Source organism: Myxocyprinus asiaticus, chromosome 48 (genome assembly GCF_019703515.2).
Source record: "Myxocyprinus asiaticus isolate MX2 ecotype Aquarium Trade chromosome 48, UBuf_Myxa_2, whole genome shotgun sequence".
In the NCBI taxonomy this organism is placed as follows: Eukaryota; Metazoa; Chordata; class Actinopteri; order Cypriniformes; family Catostomidae; genus Myxocyprinus; species Myxocyprinus asiaticus.
Window position 1 is genome coordinate 27,698,146 of NC_059391.1, and position 20,000 is coordinate 27,718,145.

Here is a 20,000-nt window from a genome sequence, read left to right on the forward strand (position 1 = left end):
ATCTCATAATTATGACTTTTTTTTATCTCATTATGATTTATTATCTCAGATTTTGTACTTTTATCTCATAATTATGACTTTTTTTATCTCATTATGATTTATTATCTCAGATTTTGTACTTTTATCTCATAATTATGACTTTTTTTTATCTCATTATGATTTATTATCTCAGATTTTGTACTTTTATCTCATAATTATGACTTTTTTTATCTCATTATGATTTATTATCTCAGATTTTGTACTTTTATCTCATAATTATGACTTTTTTATCTCATTATGATTTATTATCTCAGATTTTGTACTTTTATCTCATAATTATGACTTTTTTATCTCATTATGATTTATTATCTCAGATTTTGTACTTTTATCTCATAATTATGACTTTTTTTATCTCATTATGATTTATTATCTCAGATTTTGTACTTTTATCTCATAATTATGACTTTTTTTATCTCATTATGATTTATTATCTCAGATTTTGTACTTTTATCTCATAATTATGACTTTTTTTATCACATTATGATTTATTATCTCAGATTCTGTACTTTTATCTCATAATTATGACTTTTCTCAAAATACTTTTTATCTCAGTAGACTTTTTTATATAACAATTAGGATTTTTAATAAATAAAATTGTGACATTATTATCTCAAAAATATTACTTACTATCTCATAATTATGACTTACTATCCCATGATGACTTTTCTCAAAATTATGATTTTTAATCTAATAGTTTTTATCTCATAAATTTGACCTTGCATATAATTATTGACTTTTTATATTATAAGACTTACTAAAGCTCTTTTTTTTGTGGCGGAAACAGGCTTCCATAATATAGTGACTGTTCTAATATTATCTCTCGACACTCTAACTCTCCTAGAGTTCTGTTTAATACCACTAACAAACTAATCCATCCAGCTACAGCCTGCCTAAATCCCTCCACAGATACCTGTGAAATGTTCTTGAATTTTTTGGTTGATAAAATCAGTGGAATCAGGTCTAGTTTTTATCCTCCGATTCAAGACCCTGTAGTGGCTACTATTAGTGATGGGATCTTCGATCGGTTTGATCTAGTTTCTGGTTTGGACGTAAAGGACATTATTGGTCACCTGAAGTCTTCGGCTTGTCCCTGGGATGTTGTTCCCTCGCGTCTACCATGAACAGCAGTCTTTCAGCTGGGACAGTCCCTCTCTGCTTTAAGCAAGCGATTTGTTCAGCCTCTTCTTAAGAAGCCTAGTTTAGACCCTTTGGATTTGACAAACTTTCGGCCGATTTTTAAGCTACCTTGTTTGTCCAAAATTCTGGAGAAGGTGGTTCTTGCTCAGCTGAATGATTTTCTAGCTAGGAATAATGTTTTGGATTAATTTCAATCTGGCTTTAGGGCTGGCCATCACACTGAGATGTTGCCAATGACCTTTTACTCATTGGTGATTCGGGTAATGATGCTGCTTTAATTTTGTTGGATCTCAGTGCTTAAGGCAGGCTGTGGGCTTCCAAGGTACAGTATTAGAGTGGTTTTCGTCTTACCTTGAGGGCAGATCATTTTCCATGAAGGTTGGGGATTTTTCTTCTTCAGCACCCATTACTTGTGGAATCCCCCAGGGATCTATTTTGGGACCTATTCGATTTTCATTGTATATGCTCCCACTTGGTTTGATTTTTTTTTTAAATATGGCCTGTTTTAACATTTTTATGCTGAGGACACACAGATTTACCTTCCTCTGAAACCTGGAGACAAGAGTACTTTTACATCACTTTTGTTATGTTTGGAGGAGGTTAAAAGCTGGATGGCACAAAACCGTCTCCAATTAAATGACAAGAAGACAGAGGTAATTATTTTTGGCCCTAGTGGATGTCAAGGGGATATAATAAATGGCTTAGGTCCATGGGCTGCTAATTTACAGATGCAGGTAAAGAATCTACGTGTAGTTTTTGATTCGGCCCTTACATTTGACAAGACTGTTGTGAAAAGCTTCTTTTTCCAACTGAGAACTATTGCAAGAAGTAAATCAATTCTATCAGTCAGTGACCTGGAGAAGGTAATACATGCTTTTATTTCCTCCCACGTGGACTACTGTAATGCCTTCAATTTGGGCATCTGTGTTACGGTTGCAGTTGGTCCAGAATGCGGCAGCCAGTCTACTCACAAATACCAAGAAGAGGGATCATATTTCACCTGTTATGGCTTCTCTACACTGGTTACCTGCTCAATTCATGGAATGGCCCGTGGTTATGTTACGGAGCTTATTAATCTTCATTAGTCATGTAGATCGTTAAGATCAGCTTATCAAATCTTTCTTACAATCCCTCGGTCATGCTTAAAGCTTAAGGGCGATCGGGCATTTTCTGTTGCTGGCCCGAGGTTGTGGAATGGTCTTCCACTCGATATTATATCCTCCTCTACCATCTCCATCTTTAAATCTCATTAAATCTGTTTTCTCTGGCTTTCAACTCTTGATGGATAATGTGTGCTGTGAGGTTTTTATTTGATTGTTACACTGTGTGATGTGATCTTAATGTTTGCATTTTGCTTGTTTTACCTGTAATGTTCAGCACTTTGGTCTACAGTGTAGTTTTAAAGGGCTTTATAAATTAAGGAGACTTGAGACTTGAGAATGTGATTGTCACTCTGCTTCACATCTCCTTTTGTGGCTCATAGAAGAATAATACAACACAATTTTCCTCTCTGGGCTGTCTGACCCTGTCATCTTTCCACGCAAGGTCATTTCTCTGCCATTTTAATGTAAAACAGTCACGCAGAGGGTTTTTAAAAGGTGAGAAGGAGCGTTCAGGGGTTTTGAAGACACCTGCGACCATAGAATGAGTATACTGAGCCATCTTGGCAAGTAACCGGAGTCCAGTCGGATAAACGAGTCCTGACATTTACGGGAGGTGTTAAAGCATATTCTATAAACATTGACGTACAGAGCAACTGCTACACCTTTCTGCGCTAGCGCTACACTGTCTCTATCACTTCAACTGCTCGTCCAATGGGAACACTCAGATCTGGTCTTAGTGTATAAATTATCCTGCACACAAACACATATGAAGAGCACCTGCTCAGTCGGGCCATTGCTGCCGATTAAGACATGTGTTTGGTTCAGTAAACATTCTTACTTTAGCAATGTACTTTCTCAATCTTTCTGTCAACCCTGTGCATGCTTCGATCCACCATCTGTCCGCAAAATCAGCCACGCGACAAACCTGGGCTACGTGTTGAGTTGCAGGCTTAAGGTTGACTTTGAAATTAAGGTCAACACGAAATCAAAATGAACTTTCCTTAAACTCGTTCCTGGTCTTATTGTACATGATTCATCTGTGCATGTTCTTCCAAATAATAAAAAACTCTGAAATGTGTTGTTTTTTAACCCCGCCCCTCCACGTGGTGGCTCAGTGGTTAAGGCTCTGGGTTACTGACCAGAAGGTCAGGGGTTCAAGCTCCATCACTGCCAAGATGCCATTGTTGGGCCCTTGAGCAAGGCCCTTGACCCTATCTGCTCCAGGGGTGCCATATCATGGCTGACCCTGCGTTCTGACCCTGTGAAAAAAATAATTTCACTGTATATCTGCAAATGTATAATGTGTGACAAAATAAAGGCTTCTTCTTCACATGGAGGACCACTTTTCACCATCCAATCAGTTCCTGATGGATCAAATCAAGTGCCGCCCCAGTAAAATAAGTTAAATGGGTTGCGAATGTCGTAGTGTGTTGACTTAAATGTTAATGACTTTATTTGGTTTTGTTTTCAGGACGGAACGAGCTGATTGCGCGGTACATCAAGCTTCGAACAGGGAAGACACGGACCAGGAAACAGGTTGAGTGCACTGGCGTAGCCACGGGTGGGCCTGGGTGGGACAATAAAAAAAAGCAATCTATTGTCTTATGCCCCTATTCCACCAACAGCCAAAAGTTTGCTGGCATTGAACCATGAACCACAAACGTCAGAGGGTGTTGGGCTGGATAATGTCAGCATCAAAGCTTTCAAAACAATAGCTGCTCTAAAAAAACACAAAACTAGATCACTATCATTAATATGAAGCTATATACACTGTAAACACCCGTGACGGCATAAATAAACTACTCTAAAATAAATTATTTTGGATGATAAAATATGATTTTTAAACTCCAGCCTCTTTTTTCTCTACACAACTTAAACAAAATGATGTTATATGCTATGAATTTAACGGTCACAGGCGTAGACAACTAAAACAAAATGATGTTATATGCTATGAATTTAACGGTCACAGGCGTAGACAGCTCAAAATTGTTTTTCTCTACCCCAAAACCAGTCTCCTTTATGCTTTTTCTCTCTTACCTCACTATCGCAGCAGTGTCATCTCTCCCCCACTTTAACGAGCAGAGTTGCGACGCAGTGACACGATCAGAGAGGGGAAAAAAGTCATTTTATTGACAGTAAACCAGAGTGGAGAAATAGCGACAACATCCATTTCTAGGCCTGTTCCGATTATTAAATAATCGTCTGATCGGGGGGCCTGGGTAGCTCAGCGAGTATTGACGCTGACTACCACCCGTGGAGTTGTGAGTTAGAATCCAGGGTGTGCTGAGTGACTCCACTCAGGTCTCCTAAGCAACCAAATTGGCCCGGTTGCTAGGGAGGGTAGAGTCACATGGGGTAACCTCCTCGTGGTCGCGATTAGACGTTCTCGCTCTCAATGGGGCGCATGTAAGTTGTGCGTGGATCGTGGAGAGTAGCACGAGCCTCCACATGCTGTGAGTCTCCGCGGTGTCACGCACAACAAGCCATGTGATAAGATGCGCGGACTGACGGTCTCAGAAGCGGAGGCAACTGAGACTTGTCCTCCTCCACCCGGATTGAGATGCGTAACTGCGCCACCACGAGGACCTATTAAGTAGTGGGAATTGGGCATTGTCCTGAAATCGGCTCCTGTCCTGAAGAGCACGTGAAGCGCTCTGATGCGCGCGCTGTCAACAGAAGCTCGCGCCAAACTCCCGCAAAAAAATAAACATAAATTCTCAACTTTGATAGTGAACGCAAAGCGCTCCGGTTTCACTTTAAATGCTCATGTAATGGCAAATATTCCTGGTTCATTTACACAGTGTTAATGATATGCAGACACACACTTACTCTATTTCTGTGGAGTGATGAAATGTCGAAACGAAATCTCAAAGGTTTTGCTTCATGAGACATACAGTAAAGGCTAATTGGTTTAATCAAAGAGCCTTAAAATAACGTGTCAAAGTGAAGAATTTAGGACAGAAATATTTTACTATTGCATAATATAATATAATCTAACATAATAAAAATATATACAAAATGTGTATTTTATTTTTTTATATTTAAAAAAAGAAAATATAAAATACGAGTTCCAAAACCAACAGTGTAAATGTGAAATTGAGCAAAACTGAAGTTGTCCAAAAAGAGAAACATATTTTAAGTATTTATAAATATTTTGACATATCAAACATTATTTTTTCATGTCATTCATATGTTTTTAAACCCTTAAAAGGAAACCATATATCCCTATTTTATTATTTGATTTATATATCTGAAGTTAAATATGTAAAATGTCTTCTTACAGTGTATGAAGCACAAATGCACCTTAAGAAATATGACAATTTATATGACAATTAATCATGAAAGCCCTAAAACAGACAAACAAATTGTCTTAATCGAAATTATTTGTTTGCGCTACTGATAAAGAGTTTTTGGATTCTAACACAGACTCGGGAATTTCTGTGAAGAAGTGCATATTTGTTTGTATGAATCTTTGAACTCTGTGCACTTTAGGCCACGCCCACACTAATCCGTTTATGTTTGAACCTCCATTTTCAATTTCTTTACATCATCGTTTACCAAAGTATGCGGTAATGGAGAACGCTTTCAAAATTATTCGTTATCTGTGGAGGAGAATGGTGTTCGAGTGGGGATGAGAGGCGTAAACGTAATGAAATGTATGTGCAACCATCTACGGACACCTTGGCGAAAGAATCGCCCTTGGCTTGTTAATGTTTGTTTTTATTTGCCAGATTTTTGACATAATGTATGCATAATGCAACTGAAAACTAAAAAAAGATATCAAGAAAACCAAGAAGAGGGCATCATATATAATATGTATATATATAATATATACAATAAAATCATATGTATATAATATACAGTGCATTCAGAAAGTATTCAGACCCTTTGCTATGACACTTGCAATTTAGCTCAGGTGCATCCCATTTCTCTGGATCATCTTTGAGATGCTTCTACACTTTGACTGGAGTCCACCTATGGCAAATTCAATTGATTGGACATGATCTGGAAAGGCACACACCTGTCTATACAACGTCTCACAGCTGAAAATGCATATCAGAGCAAAAATCAAGCCATGAACTGCCAGCAGAGCTCAGAGACAGGATTGTGTCGAGGCACAGATCTGGGGAAGACTACAAAAAAATGTCATCTGCATTGAAGGTTCCCAAGAGCACAGTGGCCTCCATAATTCTTATATGGAAGAAGTTTGGAACAACCAGGTCTCTTCCTAGAGCTGGCCGCCTGGCCAAACTGAGCAATCGATTGAGAAGGGTCTTGGTAAGAGAGGTGACCAAGAACCCGATGGTCTGGTTTAGCTCCAGAGATCATGTGTGGAGATGGGAGAAACTTGCAGAAGGATGACCATAACTGCAACACTCCAGCGATCTGAGCTTTATGGCAGATTGACCAGACAGAAGCCTCTCCTCAGTGCAAGACACATAAAAAAGCACCTAAAGGACTCTCAGACAGTGAGAAACAAGATTCTCTGGTCTGATGAAATGAAGATTGAACTGTTTGGCCTTCATTCCAAGCATCATGTCTGGAGGAAACCAGGCACCGCTCATCACCTGCGCAATACCATCCCAACGGTGAAGCATGGTGGTGGTAGCATCATTCTATGGGGGTGTTTTTCAGCGGCAGGGACTGGGGGACTGGTCAGGGTTGAAGGAAAGCTGAACACAGCAAAATACAGAGATATCCTTAATGAAAACCTGGTCCAGAGCACTTCCTTCCAACAGGACAATGACCCCAAGCACACAACCAAGACAACACAAGAGTGGCTTAGGGACAACTCTGTGATTGTCCTTGAGTGGCCCAGCCAGAGTCCGGACTTGAACTCAATCGAACATCTCTGGAGAGACCTGAAAATGGCTGTCCACCAATGGTCCCCATCCAACCTGACAGAGCTTGAGAGGATCTTCAGAGAAGAATGGCAGAAAATCCCCAAATCCAGGTGTGCAAAACTTGTGGCATCATACCCAAAAGACTTGAAGCTGTAAACGCTGCCAAAGGTGCTTCAACTAAGTACTGAGTTAAGGGTCTGAATACTTATGTCAGTTTGATATTTCAGTTTTTTCTTTTTAATACATTTGCAAAGTTACCAAAAATATGGTTTTTGCTTTGTCATTAAGGGGTATGGAATGAAGATTGATGTGAAAAAAATAATAATTTAAAGCATTTTAGTACAAGCCTGCAACATAACAAAATGTGGAAAAAAATGGAGTCTGAATACTTTCTGAATGCACTTTATATACATCAATTTTCATATACATTTTTGAAAATATTTTTTTCTACTGTAGCTATGCTCGGCTCTGAAATTTAAGAAATTATCAGCGAGAAATTACTCTTTGCGCTTATCTTTTTAAAAACCCTCATCATGGATTTTATTGTCATGAAAAAGCCATGGAAATTCATTGGTCAAAAGGTGTGGTAACTCTTCCTGTACCTACTAAACTAACCACATTCATTTTATTTGACCACCACGTTATGCATTAACAGTTACAGGAAGTACAACAAATGTCCGACTGGGACTTAGAGATGGGATTGTCCTGTTAAACTCCCAAACAGACTTTCACCAAGTGTAAATGTTTGACCCCTGAGGGCCCCCTTGCTGAAATGGGCTTCAGCAGGGTGATTTATCACGCAGTTGCGAGCGGATTGAATATCGGTGTGTCTCTTCAGCACCTCGCTCAACCCCCGGTCATTAGACCCACAAACAACTGCTCCCCTTCCCGGCCGCCCCATTACGATCAGGGGCACATCACAAGCTGTCGGGGTGGGGATTTGGAATTCGATAGCGCTCCCGCCAGTCCTCGATATCGTATGATGTCACTCAGACTTTGTCACATACTGAGTCTTAAGCCCTCGGAGAGAACTGAGGTGAACTCATGCCCCCGAGGGCAAAATGTTAATATTTCAATAAACTAGAAACATCTCGCAAGAAGAGCGAAGAGAACGCAAACTAGAACGTCACAAATGAGTTCAGGGTAATTGCTGACATGGAGGAAAAACATTACTGGAAAATCCTGTTAACACCTGTAGGTCAAGTGCTAATCGACACCAGTTTTGTATGGCTAGAAACAGTGCAAAGACGATGCAGATCATTGTGTGGTTAATTTCAGACACTGACCATTACAACAAACAGTCTTAAAGGAATATTTCAGGTTCAATACAAGTTAAGTTCAATCGACAGCATTTGTGGTATTTTGACCCGTCTCTCCTATTCTTTAAAAAAAGAAAAAATGGAGGTTCCAGTGAGGCACTTACAATGGAAGTCAATGGGGCCAATTTTTTGGAGAGTTTAAAAGCAAAATTGTGAAGTTTATAATTTTATAAAATAACTTACATTCATTCTTCTGTTAAAACTCATGTATTAATGGGGCCTGTGTAGTTCACGAGTTCAAATCCCAGGACGTGCTGAGTGACTCCAGCCAGGTCTCCTAAGCAACCAAATTGGCCCGGTTGCTAGGGAGGGTAGAGTCACATGGGGTAACCTCCTCGTGGTCGCTATAATGGGGTTCTTGCTCTCGGTGGGGCGTGTGGTGAGTTGAGCGTGGATGCCGCGGAGAATAGCATGAAGCCTCCACACGCGCTATGTCTCCGCGGTAACGCGCTCAACAAGCCACGTGATAAGATGCGCGGATTGACGGTCTCAGACGCGGAGGCAACTGAGATTCGTCCTCCGCCACCCGGATTGAGGCGAGTCACTACGTCACCACTAGGACTTAGAGCACATTGGGAATTGGGCATTCCAAATTGGGAAAAAAACAACACAAAAAAACTCACGTATTATTTGAGCTGTAAAGTTGTTTAAATCGTCATTTTTGCGGGATTAGAGTGTTTACAGAGTTAAGTCATCATGGCAACAAAGTTGTAAAACTGGATATAACCATACACAGGTAAGATCAGTAAGCGATTTTGTCACTCTAAAATCATGTTAACTTGTATAATGTTTACATCTTGTGTCTATACTTTTGAAATGGTGTGTATTTAAATGTTTATGGTCTGGCCCCATTCACTTCCATTGTAAGTGCCTCACTGTAACCAGAATTTTTTTTTGGTTTGTTTAAAGAAAAGTAGGGACAAGTCGAAATAATTTTTTGTGGTAATCAACATTATGCCGTAGATTAAACTAAACTTACTGAACCCAAAACATTCCTTTTTGTACTTTTTAGTACTAGAGTGCCATGTAAATATCTTGGAATATGAATATGGATGTTGTATATATCAAAGGGTCATGGTATGTATGGCTTAATCAAAACATTTAAATAAAATTTTACATTTCATTTTGTGTTTTCCGCAGGTGTCCAGTCACATTCAGGTGTTAGCGCGACGGAAAGCTCGTGAAATTCAGGTGAAACTCAAGGTAGCTACTCTGCTAATGCTGGTCACCTGTTCACAAATTAACACCATTAACACATCTTACGAGTAAGCCAAAATATTTGTTCATTCTACAAAACAAGATTTAAGTTGTGGACAATTTATTTATCTCTAACTGTAGAGCCTAGGCACAGTTAAGATAAGAATTTAATTGCTAACATTGTTATATGCAGTATTAATCACAGCATGTCACTAATTTTCAATAAACGTCTGACCTCTAGGTGTAAAAACTCGGGCTTCTCTAATATCGAGTCCTTTCCTTGTGCACACTTGTCTTTCATCATACGGCATAGTTTACTTGTTGGCCGACAGCCATTTTAGCGCAGCTGTCTGAGCACGGTACTGGTCACACGGCTAAGACTGACAGCGATTTTAAATACATTTCTGTAACTGAGAACTGAGGCGGACACACACATGGCCATATTTCAGTTATGCCAGTAGGGTTTGCCCGTTCAGGGCTGAAGAATGCACTGGGCCAGTCATGATACAAGGACACAACAGTTGTTTAAGCTAGATGCACAAGCAAAACTGCCTAAGAAATAAAGACTTGTTTTCAGACAAATGAACTCTTTCAGTTAAATTAAAGAATTGTCAAATTGTTTTTTCCCTTTTTTTTTTTTTTTTTAAGCATTGTAACGAAGTTCAATGGAAAGGAGGAGGCGAGAACCGGCTTAACAATATAAATAATATTTTAATAATAAACTTAAGCAAAAAGACAAACACACACAGGTGTCGGGCAGCTGCCCGTAACACTCTCTCTCTCTCTCTCTGGAACTGCCGCCTCCGGTCGCCTTTATCTCTCTCCAGGGCTTGATTAGTCTGATTAGGGGATGGGTGTGCAGCATCACGACCCGGCCCCGCCCTCCTCCCTGCCATACTCCTCCCCCGGCATAACGTACACCCGCCACTCCTTTCTGGCCCCGCCTGCTGGCAGGTCATCCCCACCTCTTTGGACCTGGAAGGGTGACAAGGGGAGGGAAAAACAACAACAACAAAAAAACGAGAGGGAAAGGCCAACACGGAGCGACAGCGGGAGAGAGAGAGAGAAAAAATAAAACGTACTCGCCGGTTCTCTGATACGCCACAGCCTGGTCCTCGGCCACTCCTCCACCCTCTAGTGGACGGCAGCCGCACCTCCACGGGTGGCTCGGAGGCAGTCCTCCAGCACCTGGCGGACGGAACGCCCCGCCGTGATTTTGGTGGACGAAAGGGGTCTCCCCAGCCCCTGGCAGTGGTTCTCCCTCTCCAGGCGGTCAGCTAGGAGCCCCTCCCCGCTCGCGGTCGGCGGTCCTCTCAACCCCTCCGCATTTTAGTGGCTGGTAGGGGTCTCCTCTGCCCCTGGCATCGGCCCTGACTGCTCCAGGTGGTCGGCGGCTGTTCCTCCGCTCTCAGGCAGCCAGGCTCCTCCGTCCCCCGGCGGATGGGCGTGGCTGCTCCGTTGGGGTGGATGGTAGTGCTGAGGACTCTACCAAGGCGCATCCCTCCTCCTTCCCGGGTTGCGGCACCAGTGTAACGAAGTTCAATGGAAAGGAGGAGGCGAGAACCGGCTTAACAATATAAATAATATTTTAATAATAAACTTAAGCAAAAAGAAAACACACACAGGTGTCGGGCAGCTGCCCGTAACTCTCTCTCTCCCTGGAACTGCCGCCTCCGGTCACCTTTATCCCTCTCCAGGGCTTCATTAGCCTGATTAGGGGCCAGGTATCAACCTCCTCCCTGCAACAAGCGTGAATGGAACAAATCTACACTTCTTAAAACGCGATTTATTTACTTGACATGCAAAATGGCATAAGATATTAAGTCTTGTTTTAAGAGAAATCTGACCAAATTTAGTGAACTTAAGACTTAAAATGAGAAAAAAATCTTTGCCAGTGGGGTAAGAAAAATAAACTGGTTTTCCTTTTGAATTAAGTTTATTTTTCTGACTATACTGGCAAATAGTTTTTTCTTGTTTTAAGCATAAATCTCAATAAATTCAGGAAGATTTCTCTCAAAACAAGATTTAAAGTCTTAAGCCAGTTTGCTTGTCAAGTAAATGTATCTTAAGGAATTTTAGATATTTTAACTGGAGAACAAGACAAAATACTGATTATGAAAATAACAGATCACATCCAACAGATCACAGTCACACATTTGCAATTCCCAAACTGTAGTTGAATTTCTTATTTCATCAGCTAATCCCAGTCTTTGTAAACACGATTTGGAGTGTAGCAGGGACAGGAGTTTGGGTATTAGGGCCTCAGCACTTGTTGTTTTCCAAACATGGTCTCCTGTTTCATAATGTCGGAGCGCCCAGTTCTTCATTTGACCTCTAGGTGAAAGTCAACTTGTCAACACCACTAAAACGCTGCCAGAGTCATAAACCTTATTCAGTGTCCGTAACCCCACCACACAAACACACATGTTTAGTCTTAGCTATATAAATGGGGACTTCCTTTTGACTCTAAATTAATCTACAGTAATCGGTGCTTGTTTAGGCTCTATTATTATAGCTCTTATTAGGGTTTGTGTTTTAAACAAACCCATAACCCTACGTATTAAAATTAGGTGCGTAACTTCTCCAGCACCATTAGTGCTACAGACATGAATGATAGCTGTCTCAAATTTTGTGGCGTGTTAGGGAGAAGTGTGCTAATACATTTATAAGCAATCAGAATTTTGCCTAACGGTGTTCATCTGGTGGATGATAAAACGGATGAAAACATCCCAAATAGACCTACCTCATATTTAAACATTCTCTTAATTTTTTACACTATTTCAATTCATTTTTAAGCTTGTTCCATAATTCCACTGCTTTTATTGTAATGCATCTATTTTTCAAATCAATCCGTCCTTTACTTTTCTTAAATAGACATATGCAATCAAACTATAGTGACTCTCTCTCATAACAAACATATTTTGTACATTTTCGGTAATAAATGCTTGTATGACTTATACGTAATTTGAACAATACTGAAATCCACCAGATCTCTAAATTTCAATATCTGTAGTTTTATGAATAGATGATTCGATGGTTTTCTATAATTACTTCTACTAATAATTCTTATTGCTTTTTTTAAGCATAAAAATTAGATGAGCAAGCGTTACCCCATACTGCAACACAATATGTAATATAAAGCACAATTATTGAACAATACAAGATATACAATGCATTTTTAATTAACATTAAATCAGGGCTCTACAGTGCGAGCATTTTATTTGCAATTGCGTGTGAAAATTATAGTGTGCGAATGCGTCCAAGAGTGAAGTCGTCTGGCAACATTGGCAGATAACACATATGGGGCCCCTATAAAGCGCTATGCTTTAAGTCATAAATGCAAAGTCAGTGGGCATGGTCATGGTCATGAAAATGTGGTATTTTCGTGCAAGCATGCGCTAAGTCTAGGCACAAGTGGGTTTGGCGAAATTTTGCATGTAAAGCTCTAATGTGCTGGGTCAAGTGTAATTTAATTTCTTCGGAGGTTCTTCTCCGGTTATTGCACCGTCCGCGTCCTATTACATAGTCCATTCCCTCAAGCACCAGTGATATAAACAAAAACAGCACATTCATAAGAAGTTGGTAGTGTAAATGGACTGTATGCAATGAAATAGAAGAATAGAAATATTTCTATGACAGTGCCATGCTCCTTTTATATACATAAAAAATGTGATTGGGGGCATGGGTAGCTCCCCAATTTGGAATGCCCAATTCCAAATGCGCTCTAAGTCCTCGTGGTGGTGTAGTGACTCGCCTCAATCCGGGTGGCGGAGGACGAATCTCAGTTGCCTCCGCGTCTGAGACCGTCAATCTGCACATCTTTTCACGTGGCTTGTTGAGCGCGTTACCGAAGAGACATAGTGCGTGTGGAGGCTTCACGCTATTCTCCGCAGCATCCACGCGCAACACACCACGAGCCCCACCGAGAGTGAGAACCACATTATAGCGACCACGAGGAGGTTACTCCATGTGACTCTACCCTCTTAAATTAATCACGAGCGTTAATGCATTTATGCCGACAGCACTAATTTGAGCACATTAACAGTTACACACAACTGAACTTTGGCTGTGCCTCTACATTTTTGACTGTGCCTCCAAAAATTTTAACTTAAGCACTCCTAAACAGAATTTTTAGTGTAGAGCCCTGTAAAGGAGGGACCCAATTCATATCTAGGAACAAGAATATCATACAATGAAACAAGCAAATCTTTTTTAACAAGATGAATAAACGTATATTCAAAAATAAGTTCTCTGAAAACAAGTCTAAATATCTTAAGTTGATATAAAAGGTGCACTCAGTGAGTCCACACTAATCCGTTTAGGTTTTCTAACATCATTGTTGAACAAAGTTTGCGGTAATGGAGAGCGTTTTCTAAATGCTCTGTTTTCGGTGAAGGAAGACACCGTTCTAGTGTGGATGAGAATTTTTGGTTGACCTATCTCTTTAACTGTTCTTATATAGGTCCTTCAACATTAATTGTCAAGTTACAATAAAAGCTGATTTTTCTCCCCATTTTGCAAACTATATTTTCATTTATGCTGTTCCACATCTAATTGTGTTCTAAAAGGACCAGACGGCTAAAGACAAAGCCCTGCAGAGTATGTCCACTATGTCATCAGCCCAGATCATCTCCGCCACAGCCTTTCAGAACAAGATGGCACTGCAGGGGCTCTCACGGGCGGCCTACCCAACAGCTGGTGGGGTGAGTGCACCCAATTACACCAGTCTGAATCCTTATGATCATTTCTGAGGTATCTTTGAGTTTTCCATGTGTCACTGTTTTGGAATGAACGCAAATCTTCTATTTGATGTCTTTGTTTGCGCAGTTCTGGCACGGAGCTCACGCAGGACAAACCGCAGGTCCTGAAGAGTAAGTCTGTGTGTGTGAATGTTTGAGCTTTAAAATCTAAGCATTTGGTCTGGTCATCTAAGCAAACATTGCATGTTTGGACCAGTTTAAAGTATGTTTTGTGGTTAGAGAGGTTAAATAGAAGCCAAACCTGACAAACCTGATCAAGAATATACACACAACTTTTTCTAACCAGATGGCTAGCGAATCTCAATCTAGGGGGGGGCAGTGTCCCACCCAGACCCCCACCCCCCATGTGTCTATGTGTCTACAAAACTAATTTAGGTCATGAGAAACATAAATTCAGTCAAGTGTTTGTGTATTTTAAAGTGTTCGCAAACAAAGCAAGGTAAGTTTCTGTAGTTTGTCAGCAATTCTTGTTCTGTTGAAACATGATGAAACATGATTGAAGGTTGAAGTTACATTTGATTCTCTTTTCAAAACAGCATCAAGCCCTTTTCCCAACTGAACTTCGTCATGCAAGGCACCGGCCCACCATCTATAACAGGTCTATACTATAAAAAAAAGCAATGTTTTTAAAATTTAACAGGGTCTATATACATAATGACAGCCTTGCTCAGTGGTTTATCTTCTCTTCTTCAGGTTACGAGAGCGCTACAGGTCATTCCATGACCTCAAATTCTCCACCCTGGCAGGGTCGAAGTATCGCCAGCTCTAAACTGCGCATGTTGGAGTTTTCCGCTTTTCTAGAGCAACCTCAGGATCCCGACACTGTATGTCCTTTATGGTTAAGATTAGAGGTAGACCGATATATCGGTTTTACCGATTAATCTGTGCCGATAGTTGCTTTTTAGAACTATCAGTTATCTGCAAAAATTTGTGCCGATAGTTGCCATTCGTTTCTGTTCCTCTTCCGTATGTTTCTACAGTACAACAGCGGCCTCCAGAGGTGAAATAAAAACAATCACTGACACCTCATGGGGATTTGCTGTATCTAAATCGTTCATCATTGACAATATTCAGCCATATTTTTATCCTCACTTCAATGCATATTTTATCTTGATAAGATAAATCAAATGTTCTAAATTTGCATTTGCATTGTGTCTCCAACTTTATATCTTGTGAATAATCATACAAAACCTTATCTGGTGAATCTGTTGGCTTTAAAAAGCTTAATTTGGTAAATACTTAAATACAGAGCATTTTAACAAAGACAGGTCTCTGTCATTTCAAAATAAGAGTCCTGAAATAAGTCAGTTTATAGTATTTCTTGTTTATAGTTAAAAGTCCCACTTTATGCACCAAATCTTCATTTTTTTCCAGTTATTATTGGGATTTTTGTTGCACAATGAACTGAATCTGGAATTTTATCAATTTTGGCCTTGTAACCTCTGTGTCTGTGCCAGTTATAGTAAGGAAAGACTAAGAAATCGGCCGATTAATCGGTTATCGACCTTTTCCACGACCTCAGTTATTGGTGTCGGTAAAATCCACTATCGGTCAACCTCTAGTTAAGATGCTAACGATTACACAGGCCAAACCTGCTCATACTTGAGTAGCATTTTCAAACGTTTGTCTTGCAGGTCAACAAACATCTGTTTGTACACATTGGTCAGTCCAACCCTACGTACAGTGATCCGTACTTGGAGGCCGTGGACATTCGTCAAATTTACGACAAATTCCCAGAGAGGAAAGGAGGGCTGAAGGAGCTGTTCGAGAAGGGACCAGCGAACGCTTTCTTTCTCGTAAAGTTCTGGGTAAGAACCTCACAAATGTGTCTTAAATTATGAACGAATCTCTTTGTTTAGACCATTTTTCCTTAAATGCTGAGGCAATAGTTAGCTGGTCATTGTTGTGCCATGTTAGCTAGTTATAGACGTGTGTAGCTAGTACGTAACTAGCTAGTGTGACGTTTTCAGTTTAATGTGGCTCAACATAACTGAGTTATAAATGTTTTTGCAAGCTTTTTTTATTTTGTAGGTACTTCAATCTTTCAGCGTATTACTTTTGACTTCATGTTAATTTAGATTCGACAAATTAACTTGAGGTAGACGATATATTGGTTTTACTGATTAATCGGTGCCGATAGCTGCTTCTTGGAACTATCAGTTATATGCAAAATCGATGCAGTTATTTGTCGATAGTGTTTTATTTTATTATTTGTTTCTCTGTGGCTGGTGCTGGAGGATTCTAAGGTATAACAGCGGCCTACAGAGGTGAAATAAAAACAATAACTAAGACCTCGTGGCAATTTGTTGTATCTAAATCGTTAATCATTGACAGTATTCATCCATATTTGTACCCTTACTTCAATGCATATTTTATTATTTTGATTAGATAATTAAGCGAGGGCATGAAAAGAAAAATGTGACTATATCGAAACATCCCCTGTCAGCACATACATTGTGTCTCCAACTATATATATATATATATATAGAGAGAGAGAGAGAGAGAGAGAGAGAGAGAGAGACCCTTAATCGGTGAATGTATAGGCTATAACAAGCTTAATTTGGTTAATTCTTAAATATAGAGCTTTGTAATGGAGCCAAGTCTTCGTCATTTCAAAATAAGAGTCCCCGGTGTGTTTCGGGCTTGTGTACAGTTAAAAGGCCCACGTTCCCTGAGTGACTCCAGCCAGGTCTCCTAAACAACCAAATTGGCCCGGTTGCTAGGGAGGGTAGAGTCACATGGGGTAACCTCCTCGTGGTCGCTATATTGTGGTTCGTTCTCCGTGGAGCGCGTGGTGAGTTGTGCGTGGATGCCGCGGAGAATAGCATGAAGCCTCCACACGCGCTAGGTCTCCGCGGTAATGCGCTCAACAAGCCACGTGATAAGATGAGCGGATTGACGCTCTCAAACGCGGAGGCAACTGAGATACGTCGTCCGCCACCCGAATTGAGGCGAGTCACTACGCCACCACGAGGACTTAGTGCAATGGGAATTGGGCGTTCCAAATAAAAAAATAAAATAAAAAAAAAGCCCACGTTTCGCACCAAATCTTTTAATTGATTTTTTTCTGATTATTATTGGAATTTTGGTTGGACAATAAACTACTGTACACCTGTACATCGATTTGTTTTTTTTAGAAGACTATTGGCCAATTAATTGTACTCACTGTACTTCCATAATATGATGATATATGATGGTGAAAAATGGTCTCTACTGTACAAGACGTGATTGGAGGGAAGGTGTTGATAAATTAGAGGGCTTCAGCCGAAAAGGAAAGTAATTTCAGAGGTGTAGCAGGTTATTATTATATTTAGATGAAAGATTATGAAGACAAACATAATGTGCACTGATGAATTGTGCACAATAACACCAGGAATTTCTATTAAGCAAGTAAATATGTATTACTGTTAATGCATATTAATAAAAAAAACAGTTTATCTTGTATTTTAAGTATGTGTTTCTTAGAAGAAAGCTTCCAGATGATAGAGGAAGGGAGTTTGGGGATGTTGAAGGTCTCTGTGGCCTTATTTCAGGAATATTGACTGGGTCTGCTCTTTCATTGGAGAAATCCGAGCTTGGGCACCTGTCCCTAGTGCTGTTACACCCCCTAAACCACACGCGATGTCTATTTATAGATCTGCCACCCTCCAGAGAGTGAGAGAGAGCTACTTAAGTATTGTTTAAGTCCTTGTTTGTTGCCTTATTGAGTTAGCGAGATTGTGGCGGGCTTGTACAGTCCTGTTATGGAAAAAAAATAATTTGGGTCTTTTGACATTAGATCACACGTGTCCTCACCAGACCCAAGGAATGTCAAAAGTGCTGGTACTTTGGTATCATACTAACAGTAACGTGACTAGACTTTCTACAGTATTGGTAGTGCCGAACACCGACAAAATTCACAACCAGAGTGCTGTATGATAGGCAGCTGTTTTCAGATGCTCACAAGTATTTGCGTGCCTGCTCTGTGAAGAGCGCTATCGTCTTGCGGTAATGCAGCTGCGTGCAAGAACGGCCAAATGGAATTCTTCATGAAAATATCCATCTTGGCGAGTTTTTAATATAAGCACCATTATGCGCCACTAGCATCGTCAAATGGAATCGCAAAAATAATGCTTTCCCGAACACTCCCATCGTCTGTCTTTGGTTGACATTGAAAATATTTTTTTACATTTTTAACCAAAAAATCAATCAAATAAAAAAACTGATTTGTGTCAAAATTTTGGATCTGTGCATTAGCCCTTTGCCGTTTAAATACAGCCTAATAGTCCTACCACAGCATTTTATTTTGTAGCATATTTGACATAATTGACAATATTAATGGAAAAAATAGCTTTTAATGTATTTGCATGTTCTTTATAACTGTTTACCGTACACAAGATTACTTGAAAATTTGATATACACTGCAAAAAATATTTTTTATCTATTTTTTATAAAGTATCTAAACATTCTTAAAACAAGATAAATTTACTTGAGCAGCAAAATGACTATATTTTGTCTTGTTTTAATGTAAAATTTATGCTTAAAACAAGAAAAAAAAAATCTTGTTTTATAGGGAAAACCAGTTTATTTTTCTTATCCCATTGGAAAATAGTTTTTTCTTGTTTTAAGTATCTCTGTCTCCGTGGTAACGCTCAACAAGCCATGTGATAAGATGCGCGGATTGACGGTTTCAGATGCGGAGGCAACTGAGATTCATCCTCCGCCACCCGGATTGAGGCGAGTCACTACGCCACCACGAGGACTTAGAGCGAACTGGGAACTGGGCATGGGTAGAAAAAAAAATTGTCCTTATGTCATCTCTTTCCTAAGTATGCGGTAAGGGAGAGCTTTTAAGAAACACTCATTTTCAGTGGAGGAAAACGCTGTTTCAGTGTGGATGAGAGGCATAAACAGAGCGAGATCAATGCGTTTTCAAACGAAAACGTATTAGAGTGGACTCGGTGTCAAAAACGCATCTTGAGACACCTACTCGTGGTGGTCTGAATGGCCCCTAACACATGAATTGTTCATTAAAAGTCATCTGTTGAAACCTTGACCAGAGCCCAAGGACTTGTGTCTGGAGACCATACAGGCGGTCGTGAAGAGAGATTAGATATATTAAATCCATTAAGAATGTCACTATAAAAAACAGCATCAACATCAGGAGGCCACCGTTTCCTCCGCTCATAAGTATAGGTCATGACTTGGGCATCCTCGGGCACAGGTTGTCATGGTGATGTTGACAGGCCCGGCAAGGTGTTCTCAAGAGCTATGGCATTCTAGATTAAATTTCCACCTCGACTACGGCCACCGTTTCACACCGCGCCTCGCGGGCCTGTCCTAACTGATCGGCCCACGCTTTTGAAGTGTGCTCGGAATCAGATTTGAGCCAGGCGTGCTAAATTGTTACACAGGCAGCCGGACAAGGTAATGCGATTTGGAGCGTTGCGGGTAGTTGATTGTAATTGGATGAATTCCCTCGCAGAGAGTGAGAGGGAAGCAGGCGACTGCCGATTCAGCGGAGAAATGAAGATAAACGAAGGCATAAAAAAGAGAAGAGGGACAGAGGTGGGGTTTAGGGTGGAGAGAGAGATGGTAGTGGGCTTTTAATGGGACGTTATG

General features: G+C 40.2%; 2 protein-coding genes across 2 annotated transcripts in view; one reads left to right on the forward strand and one right to left on the reverse strand.

The window, feature by feature from the left end:
* The window catches only part of LOC127437111 (ribonuclease inhibitor-like), a 481,472-nt gene that overhangs the window by 133,820 nt on the left and 327,652 nt on the right, over positions 1-20,000 (reverse strand). The window lies entirely within an intron of this gene.
* LOC127437132 (transcriptional enhancer factor TEF-3-like) overlaps positions 1-20,000 on the forward strand; it is a gene marked incomplete at its 5' end in the record, with an annotated part of 41,917 nt that overhangs the window by 13,002 nt on the left and 8,915 nt on the right. Inside the window, 7 exons of the mRNA XM_051691840.1 lie at positions 3,751-3,815; positions 9,583-9,645; positions 14,208-14,342; positions 14,467-14,510; positions 14,936-14,997; positions 15,093-15,223; positions 16,034-16,207. Of these exons, the coding sequence (XP_051547800.1) occupies positions 3,751-3,815; positions 9,583-9,645; positions 14,208-14,342; positions 14,467-14,510; positions 14,936-14,997; positions 15,093-15,223; positions 16,034-16,207 (674 nt within the window). The remainder of the gene's footprint in view (positions 1-3,750; positions 3,816-9,582; positions 9,646-14,207; positions 14,343-14,466; positions 14,511-14,935; positions 14,998-15,092; positions 15,224-16,033; positions 16,208-20,000) is intronic.